The sequence below is a fragment of the Crocodylus porosus genome, unplaced genomic scaffold (assembly GCF_001723895.1).
Source record: "Crocodylus porosus isolate Cpor-Errol unplaced genomic scaffold, CroPor_comp1, whole genome shotgun sequence".
NCBI lineage: Eukaryota > Metazoa > Chordata > Crocodylia > Crocodylidae > Crocodylus > Crocodylus porosus.
Window position 1 is genome coordinate 46,511,838 of NW_017728947.1, and position 17,089 is coordinate 46,528,926.

The following is a 17,089-nucleotide window of genomic DNA, read 5'->3' on the forward strand; positions in this document are numbered from 1 at the left end:
TTTGACCCCAGTACTCTTTCCTGCCATGGCAGGGGGTCGGACTTGATGATCTGCTCAGGTCCCTTCTGACCTTACCAACTATAAAACTATGAAACCTCTACGAAGTGCGATTGCATTCCCCAAACCCTTAGGTTTCTACAGAGTTAAATATAGCCCTAATCACTGGAATATAGTCAAATACCAGAGGGAGCTTAGACACAACAATTAGCAGGAGAAAGTAGGTGGTGTTGCATAGGTTTACTATTGGTTAGGTGCCTCAGTGAGAGGAAAACCAAGAATTCAGCAGCAGAAGACAAACAAAAAAAATCCACCAGAAGTAGCAGATGAGTGATAGGAGCTCTTTGCTCTCAGATTTGTCTTGGTTTCAGGGTGGTGATAAAGGTGGCTTTTTAGTGGTCATGAGTCTTACTGTTAACCCCTGCTTCTGCAAACACAAGGGAAAAACCTCAAAAGAACAGATTATTTTGCAAAGTTTGCAGTATTTCATGGTGTCTTATTGGATAAAGAATAAGGCAGAAGCAGGTTGCAGGAGACTACTAATGAAGTTATGGTTTAGAAAAAGAAGCAAGGGTGATGAGACCTAGGCTCTGTTTTTTCTCTGATGTATTGTGTGACTATGGACAAATCCCTGAAGCCAAAGTGTTAAAGTCAATGGAAGGTGCAGGACAGTTCCTCTGAAAATTGAGGCTGCAGGTAAGCTGATCATAAGTAGTTCCCATTCTTTAAGAAAATATGGGCCTTTAACATATCTGTGCCTCAGTATCCCAAGCTGAAAGCTGGCAACTATGGTGCTCCTTGTCTGCAAGGTAATTGTGTGCCTTGGTTCTGTTATTATAGAGCATGCTGAGATCTGTGGATGGAAGGTATCAGGAGGATGGATGTGAGGCTCAATGATCAAACAACAAATGTATAAAATAGTGTGTGCTATAATTTAGAAATATTTGCCAGGGATAGCAAAACATACCCCTCTACAAAATTCCCCTCACTGTCAGTCTTCTCTGCAAAGAGGACAAAGAGTTAGTAGTCCATAGAGATCAACTCTCCTCCAACTTGTAGAGAAAATTTCTCCAGATGTTGCGAACATTTTAGTAGGGAAGTATTGTGGAAGTTTGCATAACCACTGCCAATGCTATACTTGTTCTTGCTCCATGGCCTAATCAGGTCTTGGTAATCTGGGCAAAGCAGCCAAGACAGAGGTCAGTTAAAGTCAGCTGTAGTGCTCTGTACTGCGGATATGAACACATATCCACTAGGAAAGAAGATTTACCCATGCGTTTCTCATACAATACCCTGTAATCAGTGGGCATCCCAGGGCCAGTCAAATCATTGGCTTGCCCACCTGTCTTAGGGCTAACCGACCACCTATTTCACCCACTACACCTTTGATGATACAATTGCATGATGACAACAAGGCAGGAGGCTGCCCATTTACTTGCCCTGACGCCAAGAGATTATATACATGGCTCCAGCTTTCCCTATACTGCTTCCCATGCCTTGCAGATGGCATCCATGGCCTAACACCCATCCTATAATTTGTCTGGCCTAACACCTGGCCACTCAATCAATCTGGGCTCCCAGACCTTCCCTGTTCCTTGGGCTCCCAGCCTGGCTTCACTCAGGGCTTCCAGCCCAGCTCAGGATTCTCATGATCCCCTTACACCCTACACTGGACCTCAATCCCCATATGCCCTGCACTGGGCTTCAACAATCCCTTTATCCCCTTGCCTGAGGAGCCTCACATCTAGCTCCCTTTGTTTAGGGCCCCACCTCACTGAAGTCTCACATCCGACTCCTTAATGAGACTCAGTACTCACAGTGAGCCTGGACGCTGCCTCAGGTCCCTTCCTGACCTGGGCCCTGCCTCAGCACTCACTGTGAGCCTGGGTTCCTGCTTTGTTCTTCAGGGTGTGCTCCCCTAGTCTTTCCCTTCCATGGGGTCTCCCGCAAGGCAGCAGAGGCTGAGGCTTTCTGGCACTCCATACCCTTCACTGGAGAGGTACAGAAGTGGCACTTCCTGGATACTGCCCTGCCACATGCAGTCCCATCACACCATCCAACCCCAGCAGGATGCAGATTTAGGTCATGCCCCAGGACCAGGAGCCTCCAGCCATCCCCATAGCTCCTTCCTTGTACCGCCAAGATGGTATAAGCAGTAGTTCCAGCCAGGTGGTGTTCTTCTCCTGGCTCCTAGCAGCAAACTGCTGACTATACTGCTCATGGCCCTGCTTTTGTAATGAACAGTTGGGCTCTCTTTCCAATCAGGTAATTGGGCCTGATTAGAAGAGCTTCCACCTGCAGGCTGCTTGCTCATGCGCCTTTCAGCACACCCATAGCCATCATCACATGGTAATAGCTTCTCATTGGGTGCATCTACACATGTATTAAGGCACTTTTTCTTAGTACCTCCAGTGTGAGGTACTAAAGAAATGCACTTTAGGCTGCCTAACAATAACAAATGTGCATGCTTTTTAAGTGATGCTTAATATGCAGTAGCCTATTTTATGGCACATTAACATAATCACATTTTTTTTACATGGTGCTTTAATGTGCAGTAGAACTAACTACTGCACATTAAAGTGCAGATGTAGACGCACCCACTACTAACAACATAGGCTAGTTGCACTGCTTTGGATCAAATGGAAGAGAAATTGCTATTTGGAGCTTTTATGATTTTTTTTTCTTTTTCTAAAATTAAGAAGCTCAGCAAACACCCCATTTTACTGTTCAACTGCTTAAGGGGTTTAGGACTCAAAATATACACCTGCATTTGCATGGGTAAACATGGAATTGATACTAGAATCTTTCTCATCCTGGGCTCAGGCCTCTCAGTGCTTTTAAATGTCTTAGGTCTGGAGTTGTGTCAATACCTACAGCCCTGCTAGGATTTTATCATCTCAGATCAAGTTTGGCTCACAGCAGGGCTTGAATGAGAGGTCCCCAAGGAACATCTATGATCTTTCAAGAAGCAGCAATTGCTTTTTTCTCTGAGGCTGCATTGAGCCAATAGGCCTTCATTATAACCATTTGCTTTCTACTACTCTAAATGCTGACTTTTGAATGAGATAGGAAATTTAGGTCATGACCATTTGCAGTTGTTAAAGATTCTAGAAAGAACAGGGTGAGCTGGCTACATTTTAGGCAAGTTAATTAAATTCTACTAACCTCCTTTCTCCTGCAGCTTAAAGTGCATTGCATTCTTCTTCTTCACTGCTTGTGCTGAAGTGCTGTGTAGCCCTGCTATGCAGGCTGAAACAACTATGTTTCACATGCAAGGATTACATCATCCATCTCTGGGATCAGCTGTCCTTCTCAGGACGTGTTGAGATTTAATACACTGGTGTGTATACGGATGTCTGGATTCCTTGATGAATTTACAGTGATATTTTTGCAGGGTTTCTTACAAAGCATTTCAAAATGCTTCATAATTCAATGAACAGTGGGTGCGTTTACATGAGATTGTGCAGTAGCTGAATAATTCTGTGCAGTAGTGTGTCACAGGACTGACAGTGCTAATATGCTACTGCACAGTATTATTAGGCTACTGTGCAATAGTGTCATTTAAAAGACGTTCGCTGATGTCGCTGTGCAGTAACTCTGGTTACTGCGTATTTATTTAGTACTTGTATCAGCAAGTATGCAAGTGCTTATACAAGTACTAAATAAATGCACAGTAACCACTACACAAAAGCACCTTGTGTAGATGTGCCCTGTGATGCTGAGTCAGTGATTGAATGACTTGTTCCAGGTCAAATAAATCAATGGGAGAGCTCAAACTAGCAGACATCTCTCCCTCCTTCATTCCTGTGCTCTGACCATCAGCCTATGCTGCTTCTTGCACATCCGAGAGAAGGGAAAATTCCCAGCAGTCAGGGTGCATCCAACCATGGCAGCAGAGAGGCCCAGGCACAGTACGGGGGAAATATACCCTGCCCACCTACTCCCGCTAGAGGGTGGTGAGGATGCCCCGAGGAGGCTCCTGCAGCACCACACACAAGACCTGGATTTCAGGCACGGGGCATCTCTGGGGCATCCTGACCACTTCGTTTCCACGGTTGTCACACATGGAGCGGGAGTGGTAGCAGGGCTTTTCTCAGCCGTGCAAGGTGGCACTAAGCGCCACAGCAGCGTGACTGAACGCACTGGCCCTGTGGTGCAGACAGACTCTCAGTAAAGAGGATGCAAGCAAGGCAGCATGGCCACCCTTAATATAAGACTATACATGGCATTTCCAAAGATTAAAGTGCCGCATATATATATATGTATATAAAAAGTAGAAAAACATTCGCTGGCTTCTCCTAGGGCTGTAGAGGAACCTGTTGCCAGACCTCCATACAGACCTCCACTCCTCCATTCAGCTAGGCATTCAAAATAAAAATCAACGTTGGGGGAAAAAAAAAGAATTTGTTGCTCAGCTTCATTTTCTTTCTTTCCTTTTTTCTGAGGGGCCCACAGCTCACTTCTAACCAGGTCATCATGCTGCCACGGCAACGGTCTGCCATGTCACTCACCAACAGATTATTATCCCCCTTTCTTTCTCTCTGTGTGTGAGAAAGGCAGGGACTGGAAATAAAATGCCTGTTACCAAAGAGACACAATCCCTGCTGATGCTCACACACTCCTAGGGCCCGGCGGCCTCATACATCCATGGTGGTCTGAAGAGAATGCAGAGCTTTGTCATACAGATGTGGTATTTGATATCTTGGACATGCCTATCAAGAGCCCAATTCTGCAAACACCTACACATTAGTAACTATTCATGTGCTTTAGTGCTTCTGGGGTCAGGCTGTCAATATGTAACCCCACCAGCACCTCTCCACTTCCCCGCCCCGAAACCATGAGAAAGAGCTCGGGGTTAAATCACTCTGTTGTGCAAATTCCTTTGTTGTAAACAGCCCTGTAGATTATTTCATCTAAGAGGTTTTTAGAAAACTAGAGTATTTAAAATTTGACCACATGCAGAATTGCCAACTTAGGCATTCAAAAATCATTAGCCATGCCCCCAACATTTATGAGCTTATCTTACAAATCATGAGATTAATAAAAAACAACAACCCCAAAACAAAAACAGATCCTTTTTGTTTTCTGGTTTCTAAACCTCAAGGTTATGTTTCATTCATGTTTGCAAGCTTTTCTTCTGAAATATGAAAAGTAGAACACTTTTTTTTAAGGTGAGGATTTCTTTATTTCAGTAGCTGGACTTCAAAAATATATATATATCAAGCATTATAAAATTTGTTATAAAATTCACTAAAATTGGCAACGTGACATATAATTTGATCATTTTCCCACCTAATTTAGGTTAAGCAATTCAATTAGACTAGGTGCCTTAATTTTTGGTTTCCAGGTAATTCCAGTTAATGGTGCTATGCTATTTGGGTTGAAAGTGCTGTCAGTGAATGTTTAAAAAGCTGTTTCTCTTGAAATAAAAATAGGGTAATAACTTATGCAATAGCTTTTTTTAATACAAAAAAGCAGTGTTTTGTTTAAATTTAACTTAAAAATTTTAAAGAAAACCTGCTCTTGGGACCAGGTCCTCCTGGGTTGAGACAGGACTCTACTTGCCTCAGCATCCTTCCCCTCCTGACTGGGAGTATATTCAGGGTCTGTAACTTGCTAGCTCTTTGACCTTCCAGCAAACCATATCACAGAGCTCTACAGCTGGTTACAGAGTAACCTGATCATTCAACCAAACTGTGCCCTTATCTCAGCAAGGGCTTATGGTGGGTCCATGCTGTGGAGGGAAATTTAACAGATAGCTTCATTTATTTGGGAAAGACTTAAACTAAGAATTTCCAAAGAAGAGAATAACGCTGGCATATGGTCAGACATGGCATAAGAAAGAGACTTACATTTCCTAGGTATCAGTAAAGCAGGTCTGGTTGTCTTGAGCCAGGCCTACACTTGCGGCTCTAAATAATTTTTAGTCACCGTTAGTTGACTGAGCTTCTGAAAATTTTCATGAGGCAGGCAAGCCCTAGAAGAACCTGCCTCAAAAAGATGCATGCTGAAAATTGCACCGTTTTTCAGGACTGTATAAAGACTGATCAGGATTTGCATGTGTTGTAGTAAGAGAACATAAGTGCAGTTAGAGGGAAAATGTGGATGACAATCATTGCAGAGGGTTCAAATTGCTGTGATTTCCTAAGAAACATACAAAGAGAGGTTTCCTAATGTACAGTGGAGCCAAAGCAGGTATACATCACAGTTATCATCAGGTATGCATTAAAAGTGTTAGGATGCCAGTAGTAAATTACAAAATTACCTACCTGCCATTAGTTAACTGGCCAAAGGAAACCAATTCTACTTTACAAAGAATTATAATTGATTGGTGGAACAATCTTAAATTAGATTGGATTATGGTGAACCACATGTTGTAACCAGTGAGGTACTCACAAGGAAAGCATTCAATACAAGCAAGGGTTTAGTGAAAGGGGACCCAGCAAAGCTGAAAGGATGGCTCCTAAATTCTGAAGGTTTGCCCTGTCTATTGTGCTTTGTGGAAACCTGTCGAAAGACAGTTAATAGAGTTACAATAGCAGGAAATAATTTCACCTGAAGACCTCAGTGAGTGAGCTTTGATTTGCAGCTTCATGGAGAACATAAATAGAGCTGACACAGGCAGAAAATTTCAGTCTCATTCTCCTTACAGAGGACATTTTCCTCTTCAAAACATCAGTGTATTAATTCAAATGGAACGTAATCCCATTTGCAAGATACAATAATGGGGAGACAGAATAAACAGGAAAAAAAGAAAAAGAGCAAAACCAGCCCCACCCCTCCCCAAACCTACCTCTTCCTTCCTCCCAAACTTTGTTTTTCATTTTTGCAAATGAATTCAGTGTGCAGAAAAGGGAGAGACAGATACAAGTTGCTTTTGAAGCCATCACTTTAAGTTCACCGTAGTCCACCTAAATAGATTGTTTCTTGCTCATTGTTTTCACCCCAGAGACAAATCAGAGGGGGCATGTAGCACTGGCCTCACCTTGTCAGCTAGCAGCTTTCGGATCTTACTAGCTTGCAGGCGGAATTTGAAGAGCTGGGTCTCCAACGCAAGGCACCGTTTCTGCCAGTCCATGCAACTGCCATTCATCTCTGTAAGCTCTGCCATGGTGAAACCCTTTGTCCCCTTGAGCAGGTTTTCCAAGATGCTGTAGAGGACACTGAGAAGAAAATAAAGACCCAAATGTTAGATTTGGTCCAGGGCAGAATTCTTTAACCTGGTACCCACTCAAAAAAGTCTGAGCAAGATGCCTCCTCTCAGAGTTCCTAAATCCAGCCTGCTGTACAGGTAACAGAACGGTACCCATTTCTTCCATGTTGTTATGGTGTCTCCCATTCAAGCCACCCTACCTGTAATCCGGGAAGTACAGCACAATTGTTAGGACTGGTTGCCAACAAGGGGCTCTATTATTGTCAGACACAACTTAATGTCAAGTTTGTTAATATGTTAGCAAGAAACACCGGAATCGAACATACCACAACATTTAAACATATGGAAGTGAGGAGTTTATGGATGATAGATAAATATTCAAATGAACTTTGAGCTCTACATTCTCTGTGTAAATAATTTGCTAGTAAATCACATTGTACGTTCGTTGGACAACCGTAACTCCATCCCCACATCCCTTTTAGCTTTAGACTCCCGACTACAGTAGAAACATTCTTCTGCCCAGCCATTCTGTATCCTGTACAGCCAATATGGCTAATCTCAACTACTTGCTATAGTTAGTAGACAACAACGTATTATATTTTATTTTTACCTACAGTCCAGAAAGTTTTCACCCACCCTTTATTCCACCATGAGTCAGAATTCCCAATCTACTCATCTTTTATTGACTGGAAATTTTAGTACGTCATGCCTATCCCCCATCTTATCATGAATCAGAAATTCCACTCTTCAGCTGCAACTCATATACACCCTTCATCCAAACCATCCAGAAGCAGACCTCTAGAGCATATATGCTGGCTGGAACTGGTGCCGGAGGACAGCCACACTCTTCCAGTAGGACTTCTGGGAGGACTTGTTCTTCTGGAGATAGCTTTAGTTCAGGCCCATATCTAAGAACCTACTGCTACTGGGCAAAGTTCTTTCAACACATTTGAATAAATACATTAAATCCAAAGAAATAAAAAAAGTTAAACAAGCAAGCTGTCTGATTTCTATCACGTTAGGAGCTTCCAAGTCCTAGCAATAGACAGGCCCAGCATTTCTAGGCATCACTTTAAACCCTTAGAACAACACTCTCAAAGCTCTGTGGAGTCTACACGGTAGAGGAAATCTCTTCCAGCGCAGCAGCACAGACCACCCGTATTTAAACCCTAACCCTGTGCAGCAGGGTTGTCCAGGAAGCCTGCTGATGTGTACCTAGCATGAAAACCTGCTGCTATGTGAGGGAAGCAGAGACAGGGGGGAAATAGATTTGTCCCTTGGCTAATATTTAAAATTCACATAGTCAGAAAGTTCCTTTCATCAAGAGTACATAAGCTAATTGAAATGGGCAGCACACAGTGGGTAAGTGTCCTCCTACATGGTCCATCAGCTTTTGTAAGGAGGTATTCACATGTTGCAGAGAATAGGGGAGAGAATGTCTCATTCATTTGGCTTCTGGAGGAACTGGCACAATTAACTGGACTGGAGCATGTTTTCATGCTATCATGTCCCCATTTTCTCAGGATCATATGCTTAATGCAGAGTCTGATAAATTAGGGATGAGTAAGATCTGTTGGAAGACCTGGGCAAAAAACACTCTACAAAAGTAGTGCTCAACATTATGGCCCTGCAGGCTGGATGAGTGGGGTGGGGCCAGTCGTGGGCCAGATCCCCTGTGTGGGGTCAGTCTGCAGGCTTGATCAGGGTTGGAATGTCAGTCGATTCATGAGTGGGACCAGGCATGCTGGTTTGTCTTTTACATTGAAGCCAGTTGGATGTGCCAGCCTGACATCACATGCAGCCCAACCACGTGTTGGATCCAGCCACATGCTGACTTCACACTACAATCTCCCTATGCTGGCGTGATCTAGAGTGCAGGGCCACATCATCCAGCTCTCTGGGGTCCCCACAAGTCTGGAAATTTGCCAGCAGGGGAGCTGCAGTTGATGCTGCCATCGCTCCCTTGCAGCCAGATCTGGTAGGATACAAAGAGCCTAGACACACAACACGTTAGCAAAAAAGAAGCAGATGTACAACGTATTACTTACCTACTAGAATCTAGTATAACTTTACTTGGAGAAAAACCAGGAGTAAAACTCCATTAGCGTAAGTTATGTTAATATAGGTATTGTGTGTCTGCTTAGGTAGCCATTTGCTCAGTGAAAATAAGCTATTAGTGGTCCCCTGTCACCAAATACCATATTTACTCTATTCTAAAATTAGGTCCCTCCCTATGTAACATGGAGAAAAAAGCTTCTCATCTTAGAATTGAGTACAAGGGTGTTGGGGAGGGGAGAGGGGGAAGAGGTGGCTGCTGTGGCCCAGACGCTAGCCCCTACCTGGTGTTGGGGCCATAGCTGCAGCAGCTGACTGCACCCTGCTCCATCTCCCTCCGCCACGGTAACACAACCTCTGCTCCCCCTGCCTGCCCCTCTCCCTCCCCTTCCCCAGCCCTCATTCCATCCTGGCAGGCTCCATCCATGCTGTCTGGGCCCAGCCTGGCCCTGCAGCTAGCACAGCTGCTATGGGGCCCAGCTGGGGGCTGTGTTCAGTGCCCCAGGCTAGGACAAGGACAGAGCCTTCCAGCACAGAGCAAAGATAAGATGGAGGAGCAGAGGCTGGGGAGAAGTGGGAGGCCAGGGGGAGGTGGGAAGCAGAGGCTGAAGGAAGAGGGGGCAAGTGGGGAAGCAGAGACAGAGGGGAAAAAGGGAGCCCAAGGCTGCAGGGGAGGGCAGGCACAGGGCAAGCTGCTTGACTCCTCACAACTCCTACAGCCCACTGCCTGCCCTGCTGCAGCAGTGGAGGGAATGAACTAAAGATACCCTGCAATAATTAGATTCTATACATAAAAATTGTAATATTTATAATTTTTCCATGTATAGAATCTAATTATTAGGGGGTTGTCTTAGATTCAGAGTTATCTTAGATTTGAGTAAATATGGCAGTGAAGTATTATAATAGTACTGAGTACAGCAACTACACTAGGGGAGGGCTAGTTGCCTGTCTACTCCGGACTCTGTTAGAAATTACATCAGTGCACAAACCTGATGTAAACTACACTGGCATAAACATGTCACACTTGCAGTGTGTGCCGAATTGGCACTGCTGCCACCCATGTAGAACCTGCCCCATACATTCTGTAGCCCGATGCTGTTCATAACACACAAAGGTGTGAATGTGGCACCTTTCAATCAGAATGAAGTGTTTCCCTATATATGTGTATGGGAGCACATGTGGACACACACAAAGCTGTGGCAGTTTGGGTGATTACTATGGAATAGTCTAGGGCAGTGGTCTCCAAAGTGGGGTGCGCGCACCCCAGGGGGTGCGCAAGATGATCCATTGGGGTGCGGGAAGAAAATATTAGAACTTTTATTTCTATTTATATAAATATATGTATATTGGGGGTGCGTGCTCAAAATTTTTTTACTGATAGTGGGTGTGTGATCAAAAAAGTTTGGAGACCACTGGTCTAGGGTGATGCCGGCAGGGGTGAGTGATAGAACAATCCTGCTACAATCCCCACCAAGCTTTCACTTTAATTTTCATTGGAGTTTAAACGTTTGAAAGTTTGGCCCCCAGTTTCCCCAGGTAGCAGATTTCAGGAGCACATTTCAGGGAGTACCTGGTGCTTTATTTTAGTACTGCAACTATGAAGCAATTACACAGACAATCCTGCTATTGTAATTACACAGAGATTCATCTGTCTAGTTTGGGAACGAAGTAGAACTGAAAGACAAAACACACCATCCTATCTGAGGACTTGTTCACATCTTGAAAGATAATAGACTTGTATAAAGGTCATAACTGTTGTTCCCAAGCCCACATTTGACCTGTTTCTCCCCACCCCCCAATTTATAACAGTTTGCAAAGTTCAGATAATTATTTACATTCATTTTCAGATTAGAGATATAAGGGGACTTCCATATCAAGTACATTGTAATCTGGTACCCACAGGCAACTTTACAATAGCCAACCAGAGCGGGCAGTCTGGGATCCAGCAGTAACCCTAGAATAGCAGACTTATGGATGGCAAAACCGTTCCATCCCTTCCCATCCTCCGTTGCTGAAATCAGCAGTGAGGGGAATGGAGGGGAAGGGTAAACAGCAGCACTGTCCACTTCCTGGGCTCCTGAGCCAACAAAAGTAAGAGCTCTAGCCAGACCTCATCCTGGCCAGCTGGTGAGCTCAGTGCTCATAAGGAGCTCTGGCAGGAGCCTGCACTGACCAGGCAGTGAGCTCAGAGCTCACTGCACACATAGCAAACAGCCATGGGGGGGGAGGAAGCTTCCTTGCCCCATTCCTGATCCACTGCTGCTTGCCCATGTTTTCAGTGATCTATGAATTACAGTTGCATTTCAGACTACACATTCAGGTATTATAAGGGAATAGCAGGACTCAGGCCCTGTATGGAAAATCCCCTGTGACAGACTCATACCTGTTCACAGAACAACAGTCTATAGGCCCCACGTCTAAAATTGCACAGAAATACAGAACCTGACCTTGACATCTATTCTACACACAAGATACATAGGTCTAATCTTTGTCCCACAACATACAGTTACAAAATGTTTGACGTAGGTCCCACACTACTGCAGTGTATTCAGCAGGTACTAGAGACATAGATAGCATTTACGCTTAAGCCAGTGAAAATGCAAAAGTCACAAACTGTCCCACAACACTGTTTAACCTAGATGCCTCATCAATAAAATTATGGCTAACTTTGTTTGGATGCTGTTGTTTGGGCAGAGAGCACAAGTGAAATTATTCTCTCACCATATATGGTGCTAAACAGATTCTAGTCTCAAATCATTATTCATACATTCAGGCCAAAAGGACTGTGATTATCTAATCTTCTGCACATCTTGAGCTACAGAATTTCACTTACTACTTTTTGTCTGTAGCTCACGGCCTCTACTGATAATGTTCTTTAGAAATACACCAGTTTTGATTTAAGAGTAGCAGACTGGAAGGACCCTCTAAGGTCAACAAATCCAATACCCTGTCACATGCAACTGTGTTGTTTAACTCCTTTCATAAGCTGATCAAGCTCCATTTCAAAACTAGTCAGGTTTTTGGCTTCCATTTCTTTCTGACTTGGAGGCTGCTGTAGAAACTCACTGCTTGAATTGAGAAACCACCTTCTAATTTCTAGCCTGCTCATGGCCAGTTTATACTCGTTCTTGTGCCAATATTGTCCTTTTGCCTAAATAGCTCTTCTTCTCCCTGTTGTTTTATTTTCAGTTATATTTATAGACAGCAATCACTACCCCGGTAGCCTTCATTTTGCAAAGTTAAATAAACTAAGTTGTTTTAGTCTACTCTTATAAAACAGACTCTTCATTCTCCTTGTTGTTCTTCACTGTACTTGTTTCATTTTGAATTCATCTTTATTGGATATGCATGATGATAAATGTACACAGTGTTTCAGATAAAGTGTGAATAAAACCTTGTAAAATGACATGAATACTTCCCTATCTGTACTAGAAATACCTCACTTGATACATTTAAGGCTCTCATTTGCCTTCCTCACAGCCACCTCATATTGCTAGCTCATAGTCAGTCCGTGATCGACAAATACACCCAGCTCTTCCTCTTCAGTTATTTGCAACTGATTCTCCTAGATTGTAGCACAAGTTATCGTAATTAATCCCTTAGTATATGACTGCACACTGTACAATTACAGGCAGAAGGTGGAGCAGGGTAGCACCTCAGAGACTACCTGGTTCAGAGAAGCATGAGCTTTTAAAAGCAGCAACCTACTTTGTCATCTGAAATCGTCTGAGAAAGTAGGTTGTTGCTTACAAAAGCTCATTCCTCTCTACAGTGCCACTTTACCCTACCTTCTGCCTGACTTCATACTAACACAGTTAGCTACTTTTCTATACAGTTAGATTTCATCCCACTGAATAACCATTTAAAGTTATCCAGCTCTTCCTGCAAAATCTCCCAGTCTTCCTCTCTATTGATAATGCCTCCATACTTTGTATCACCAGCAAGTCTCAGTAGCACACTCAGGGGTTTTGTGCCAAGGTCACTAATTAAAACATTAAATAAGATTGGTCCCAAGACTGATCTTTGAGGAGGTCAACTTGTAACCTCCCTCCCACCCAGCAGTTCCCTTCATCACCTCTCCTTCAGCCAGTTTCTTCACCACCTTACAATTTTACTCCTTATCTCCATCTTTCCAAATTGAACCCCGTGTCACCATGTCAGATACTTTACTAAGTCTATATAGATTAGATCAACTGCATTTCCTTTGTCTAGAAAACCAGTTATCTTATCAAAGAAAGATATAAAGTTAGTCTGTCATGCTCTTCTTTAGCCGGCCTATATTGCATTTTTCTGTTTTTCCAGTCCATTCACAGTTTTAACTATTCTTTCCTTCAAAATTTGTTCTGAAGCCTTGTCTACTCTTGAGGTCAGACTAATGGATCTGTAATTGCTCGGATAACCTTTTTCCCCTTCTTAAATATTGGTACCACATTTACTATGCTCTGGTCACATGGTACCACTTCTAACTTGACAAACGTATAAAAATTCCTTGCATCTAGACTTGTAGACTTGCAATTTCATGAACCAGTTTTTTGAGAATTCTGGGACTGACATTATCTACTTCTGTCGTCCTCCCCCCCATACTTCTTACCCCAACTTGAGCACATTTTGCGTTTTGCTTTTGCCTTGGATTGAGTCATTCCCACCTAAAATGAGAAAGAATCCCTACAAGACAATTCTTTGGAGGAACTATTCATTTTTCTAACTTGATTTTTTTTCTACCAACCATGAAGTATTTGGAAGCAGGTATCTTCCTGTGGCATTTGGGTTTAGAAATTTGGAAAGAATAATTAACCCTGGTCCTTGTATGAGGGAAAAGAAATAATAGAGAAATTAATTAAAAGTACAACTTTAACAGTAGTCTCAATACAACTTAAATAGGAAGCAACTTCTTTATCCAGCAGAACTAAGAAGTTCCATTTGAAGTCCATGGGAGCTGCTAGATGCTCAGCACCTTCTTCAGGTGTTGAACAGGCATTTAGGAAGTCAGATTTAGACATCTAAGTTTGAAAATCTTAGTGGCATCTATAAAGTTTGATTAACAGCAAACATATGCCTGACCCCAAACCTCAGGGTCAAAATATAGGCAATTCAGGTCCAGTTCCAACTTAGAGAAAACTAAGATCTAGATGAGAACTTTGTGGCTAATTCCTGTCTTTACAGTGAAACTAGCCAATGTTCCATATCCAGCCATCCCCAGGCTGTTTGAAAATTTAACTGGGATCCAAAGAGCTTGCATATGTCTCCATTAAAGCCTTCTGATAATGCTAAAATGAGTGATTGAACAAGATGATCGTAAGTGCTGTAAGGTACAGATACTCATACATGCAAAGGATTAAGAGAAACTGATCTAATTTACTGTGACTTTTGATTATTAAAAGCAAAAAATAAGAAAAGTGAGACAATATTTACACATCACTGCTACAGTAGCTGATTAAACTGTCAAGTGTTGCTGATGTTAGAATGAGCCAAAAGCACATAGGTACAGTTCCGGGAACTATCAGAACAGCGCCCCAGACTCCCCTCTATACAAGTCCTGTGCAATTCAACTGTTTCTAACTCACGGTCACAGAATTAATGGCTGAGAGGAGGGAAGTTTCTTTCTTGTTCACCTGTTGCTTCTTCAGTCTCTCATTCTCTACCAGAGGAAATAAGAATTGAGCACTAGAAGTCCGTACTCACTACACTCTTGTTCCCAATCACCCTGTTTTCCTCTTCACAAAATAATTCTGTCCCTCAGTTTTTATTTTGTTGGATGTGCTAGAATCATCCAGCCACACACAGATTTATTAGGCTTTTGCCCATATGATTTCCATCTTGAACTCAAGGTGGAGATACCCTGGGCAGAGAAAAAAGCTATAGGAAAAGTGCTGGTCCATGATCCAAAGGACAGGTTGGGCATTAATTGGGAAAAGGCCAAGGGAAAACTATTGCCCTCTTTCCTGGCACGCCTTCTGGATTAACAAGAAAGATGCTGAAAAGGGAAGAAGAGCAATCACAAGTTGGTTGCTTAACTTCTAAGGACTTTCCCCACTCTTGCACACTTAACAGGGAGACAGGAGTCCTCACCACATCTCTTGAACTGTATACTTCTCCCTGCTCTCCAGATATCTGAATAGACCAAATCCTCAGCTATGAAGGTGACCCTTATTACCTTACCTAGCAAACTCCTCTTAACAAAGATCACACAGTCCTCACCTGCACAGCTCTGGCTTTTCCCATTATTGCTTTAAAAAAAGGTGAGAACAATAACTAAACCAACTAAGTCTGGGAAGCCACCACCCCATTTGATGTAGTAAATGAGCTCTGCCCGATGGCTTGCTTTGCAAGCTGGTATCTGGGCTGCAAGTGAAAGCACCCTCCAATCCCTTCTCTCCCTTCCCCACTGTCTTCACCAGACTGTCCCTGAGCCAGAGCCGAGGAGCTCTGAGTCCAAGAAATGACTGAAGGACTGTTAAAAGGTTTCTGCAGCTGACCTTGTATTGTTCTTAGGGGACCGTGCTCATGAGCAGAGTGGTGCCATTCTCCTGGTGCTCTTCTCCAGCAGGCGATTCAGGGGAGTTACCCTGGGAAAGCTCACAAAGACATGCACAGCTTGTTTCTGTCCCATTCAGCACTTTCCCATTCTCTCTCTCTCTCTCTCTCTCTGTGTTTTCCTTAAAGCGGGAGAGCTTGGCTCAAATATCAGAGCCAGCCTTCCAAAGAAGCACAGGAACTGACATCATCAGCTCCATGCTTTTAACCCTTTATCTGTCACTGCAGTGAGGCAGATGTGGTAGAAAGATGGTCGGATTGAATGGCAGAGATGGCAGCGGTTACACCTGCATCTGGATTGCATCCAACTCCTCTTCCTCCTGGCTTCCATGAACGGTTGGCTGCTGTATAGGAAATGATATTGAATATATAGAATATATATAAGGGAAACAGACTAAGTGCTTGAAGTGTATCCCACTAATTAGGATTTATTTAATCAAGTTCTAGATATTTTGTCCACTGATTGCTTGGACAAGGTCTCTTCATTCATCTCCAATTCCATGCAGTTTCATCTGTGTCAAATGCCCTGATTTTAGGTACATCTGTTACAGCCTCGGAAATCACCCAGAGGTCTCAGCTTCATAGCAAGTGCTGGAGGAAGACAGATTCTCACTCCCTGCATCTGTGTAATGGAGATGTCAACGCCATGTTGATGACAACCTCATAAAGTTCCTGACTGCACAGAGAATCTCCTCTGAATTCATCAGCACAAAGTGGCTTACCCCAAAAAGCATCAGTTCCCAAACTAGCCCCAGAATTGGGAGTACATTATAGCACCCACCTATCCAATCCCTCTGACTTCATGATGAGCTCTGCACTGGACCCCAGACTATTGCTACTGCACTGGGCTCCTCCAAACCTCCATGCAGCACTGCAGGTTGCTGCACCCACAGGTGCCAGTGTGGTAGGTAGGTGCACCACACTGGGGTTCATCAGCAGACTTGTAGCAAGATTTTAGGCAGTATTTGGATAGAGGTGGCTAGATTCAGGGAAAAAGAACAAGAACCAGAAGGTGGTTTCTGGCTCATAGTTTCATATCTGGTTAACAAGACAGTAGAGGAAACTACTCTTGCCCATGTAGTCAGGCCATCAATAAAGCCCAATGGCACAAACAGACATAAAGTTGGGAGCTCATGACTTCCAGATTTTTAGGGGTGTCTGTGTTAGCACGGTAGATGTTTTACTTGGGGAGATGGATTTTAGCTGCCACTCCTACATGCGTGCTGCATATAATTAAACACATACTTGTTAAATACTAAGGGAAACTGCAGTATTTAAGCAAAACTAGAAGTCTAACTGTCAAGGGAAGGAAGAGCCAGTGGCTTATTCTGTGTGTGCATGCATGTGTAT

The 17,089-nt window shown here is 43.4% G+C and overlaps 1 protein-coding gene across 2 annotated transcripts in view; it reads right to left on the reverse strand.

The window, feature by feature from the left end:
* The window catches only part of PLEKHH1 (pleckstrin homology, MyTH4 and FERM domain containing H1), a 69,333-nt gene extending 53,449 nt beyond the window's left edge, over positions 1-15,884 (reverse strand). The window contains exons 1-2 of one of the 2 annotated variants that reach the window (XM_019551354.1): positions 15,682-15,884; positions 6,983-7,160 (exon numbers count right to left, since the gene is read on the reverse strand). In XM_019551354.1, coding sequence (XP_019406899.1) covers positions 6,983-7,108 — 126 coding nt within the window. In that variant the 5' untranslated portion in view covers positions 7,109-7,160; positions 15,682-15,884. Of the gene's footprint in view, positions 1-6,982; positions 7,161-7,350; positions 7,456-15,681 lie in introns of those variants that run through there. The other variant, XM_019551355.1, reaches the window with a different exon arrangement.
* Positions 15,885-17,089: the final 1,205 nt, after the last annotated feature.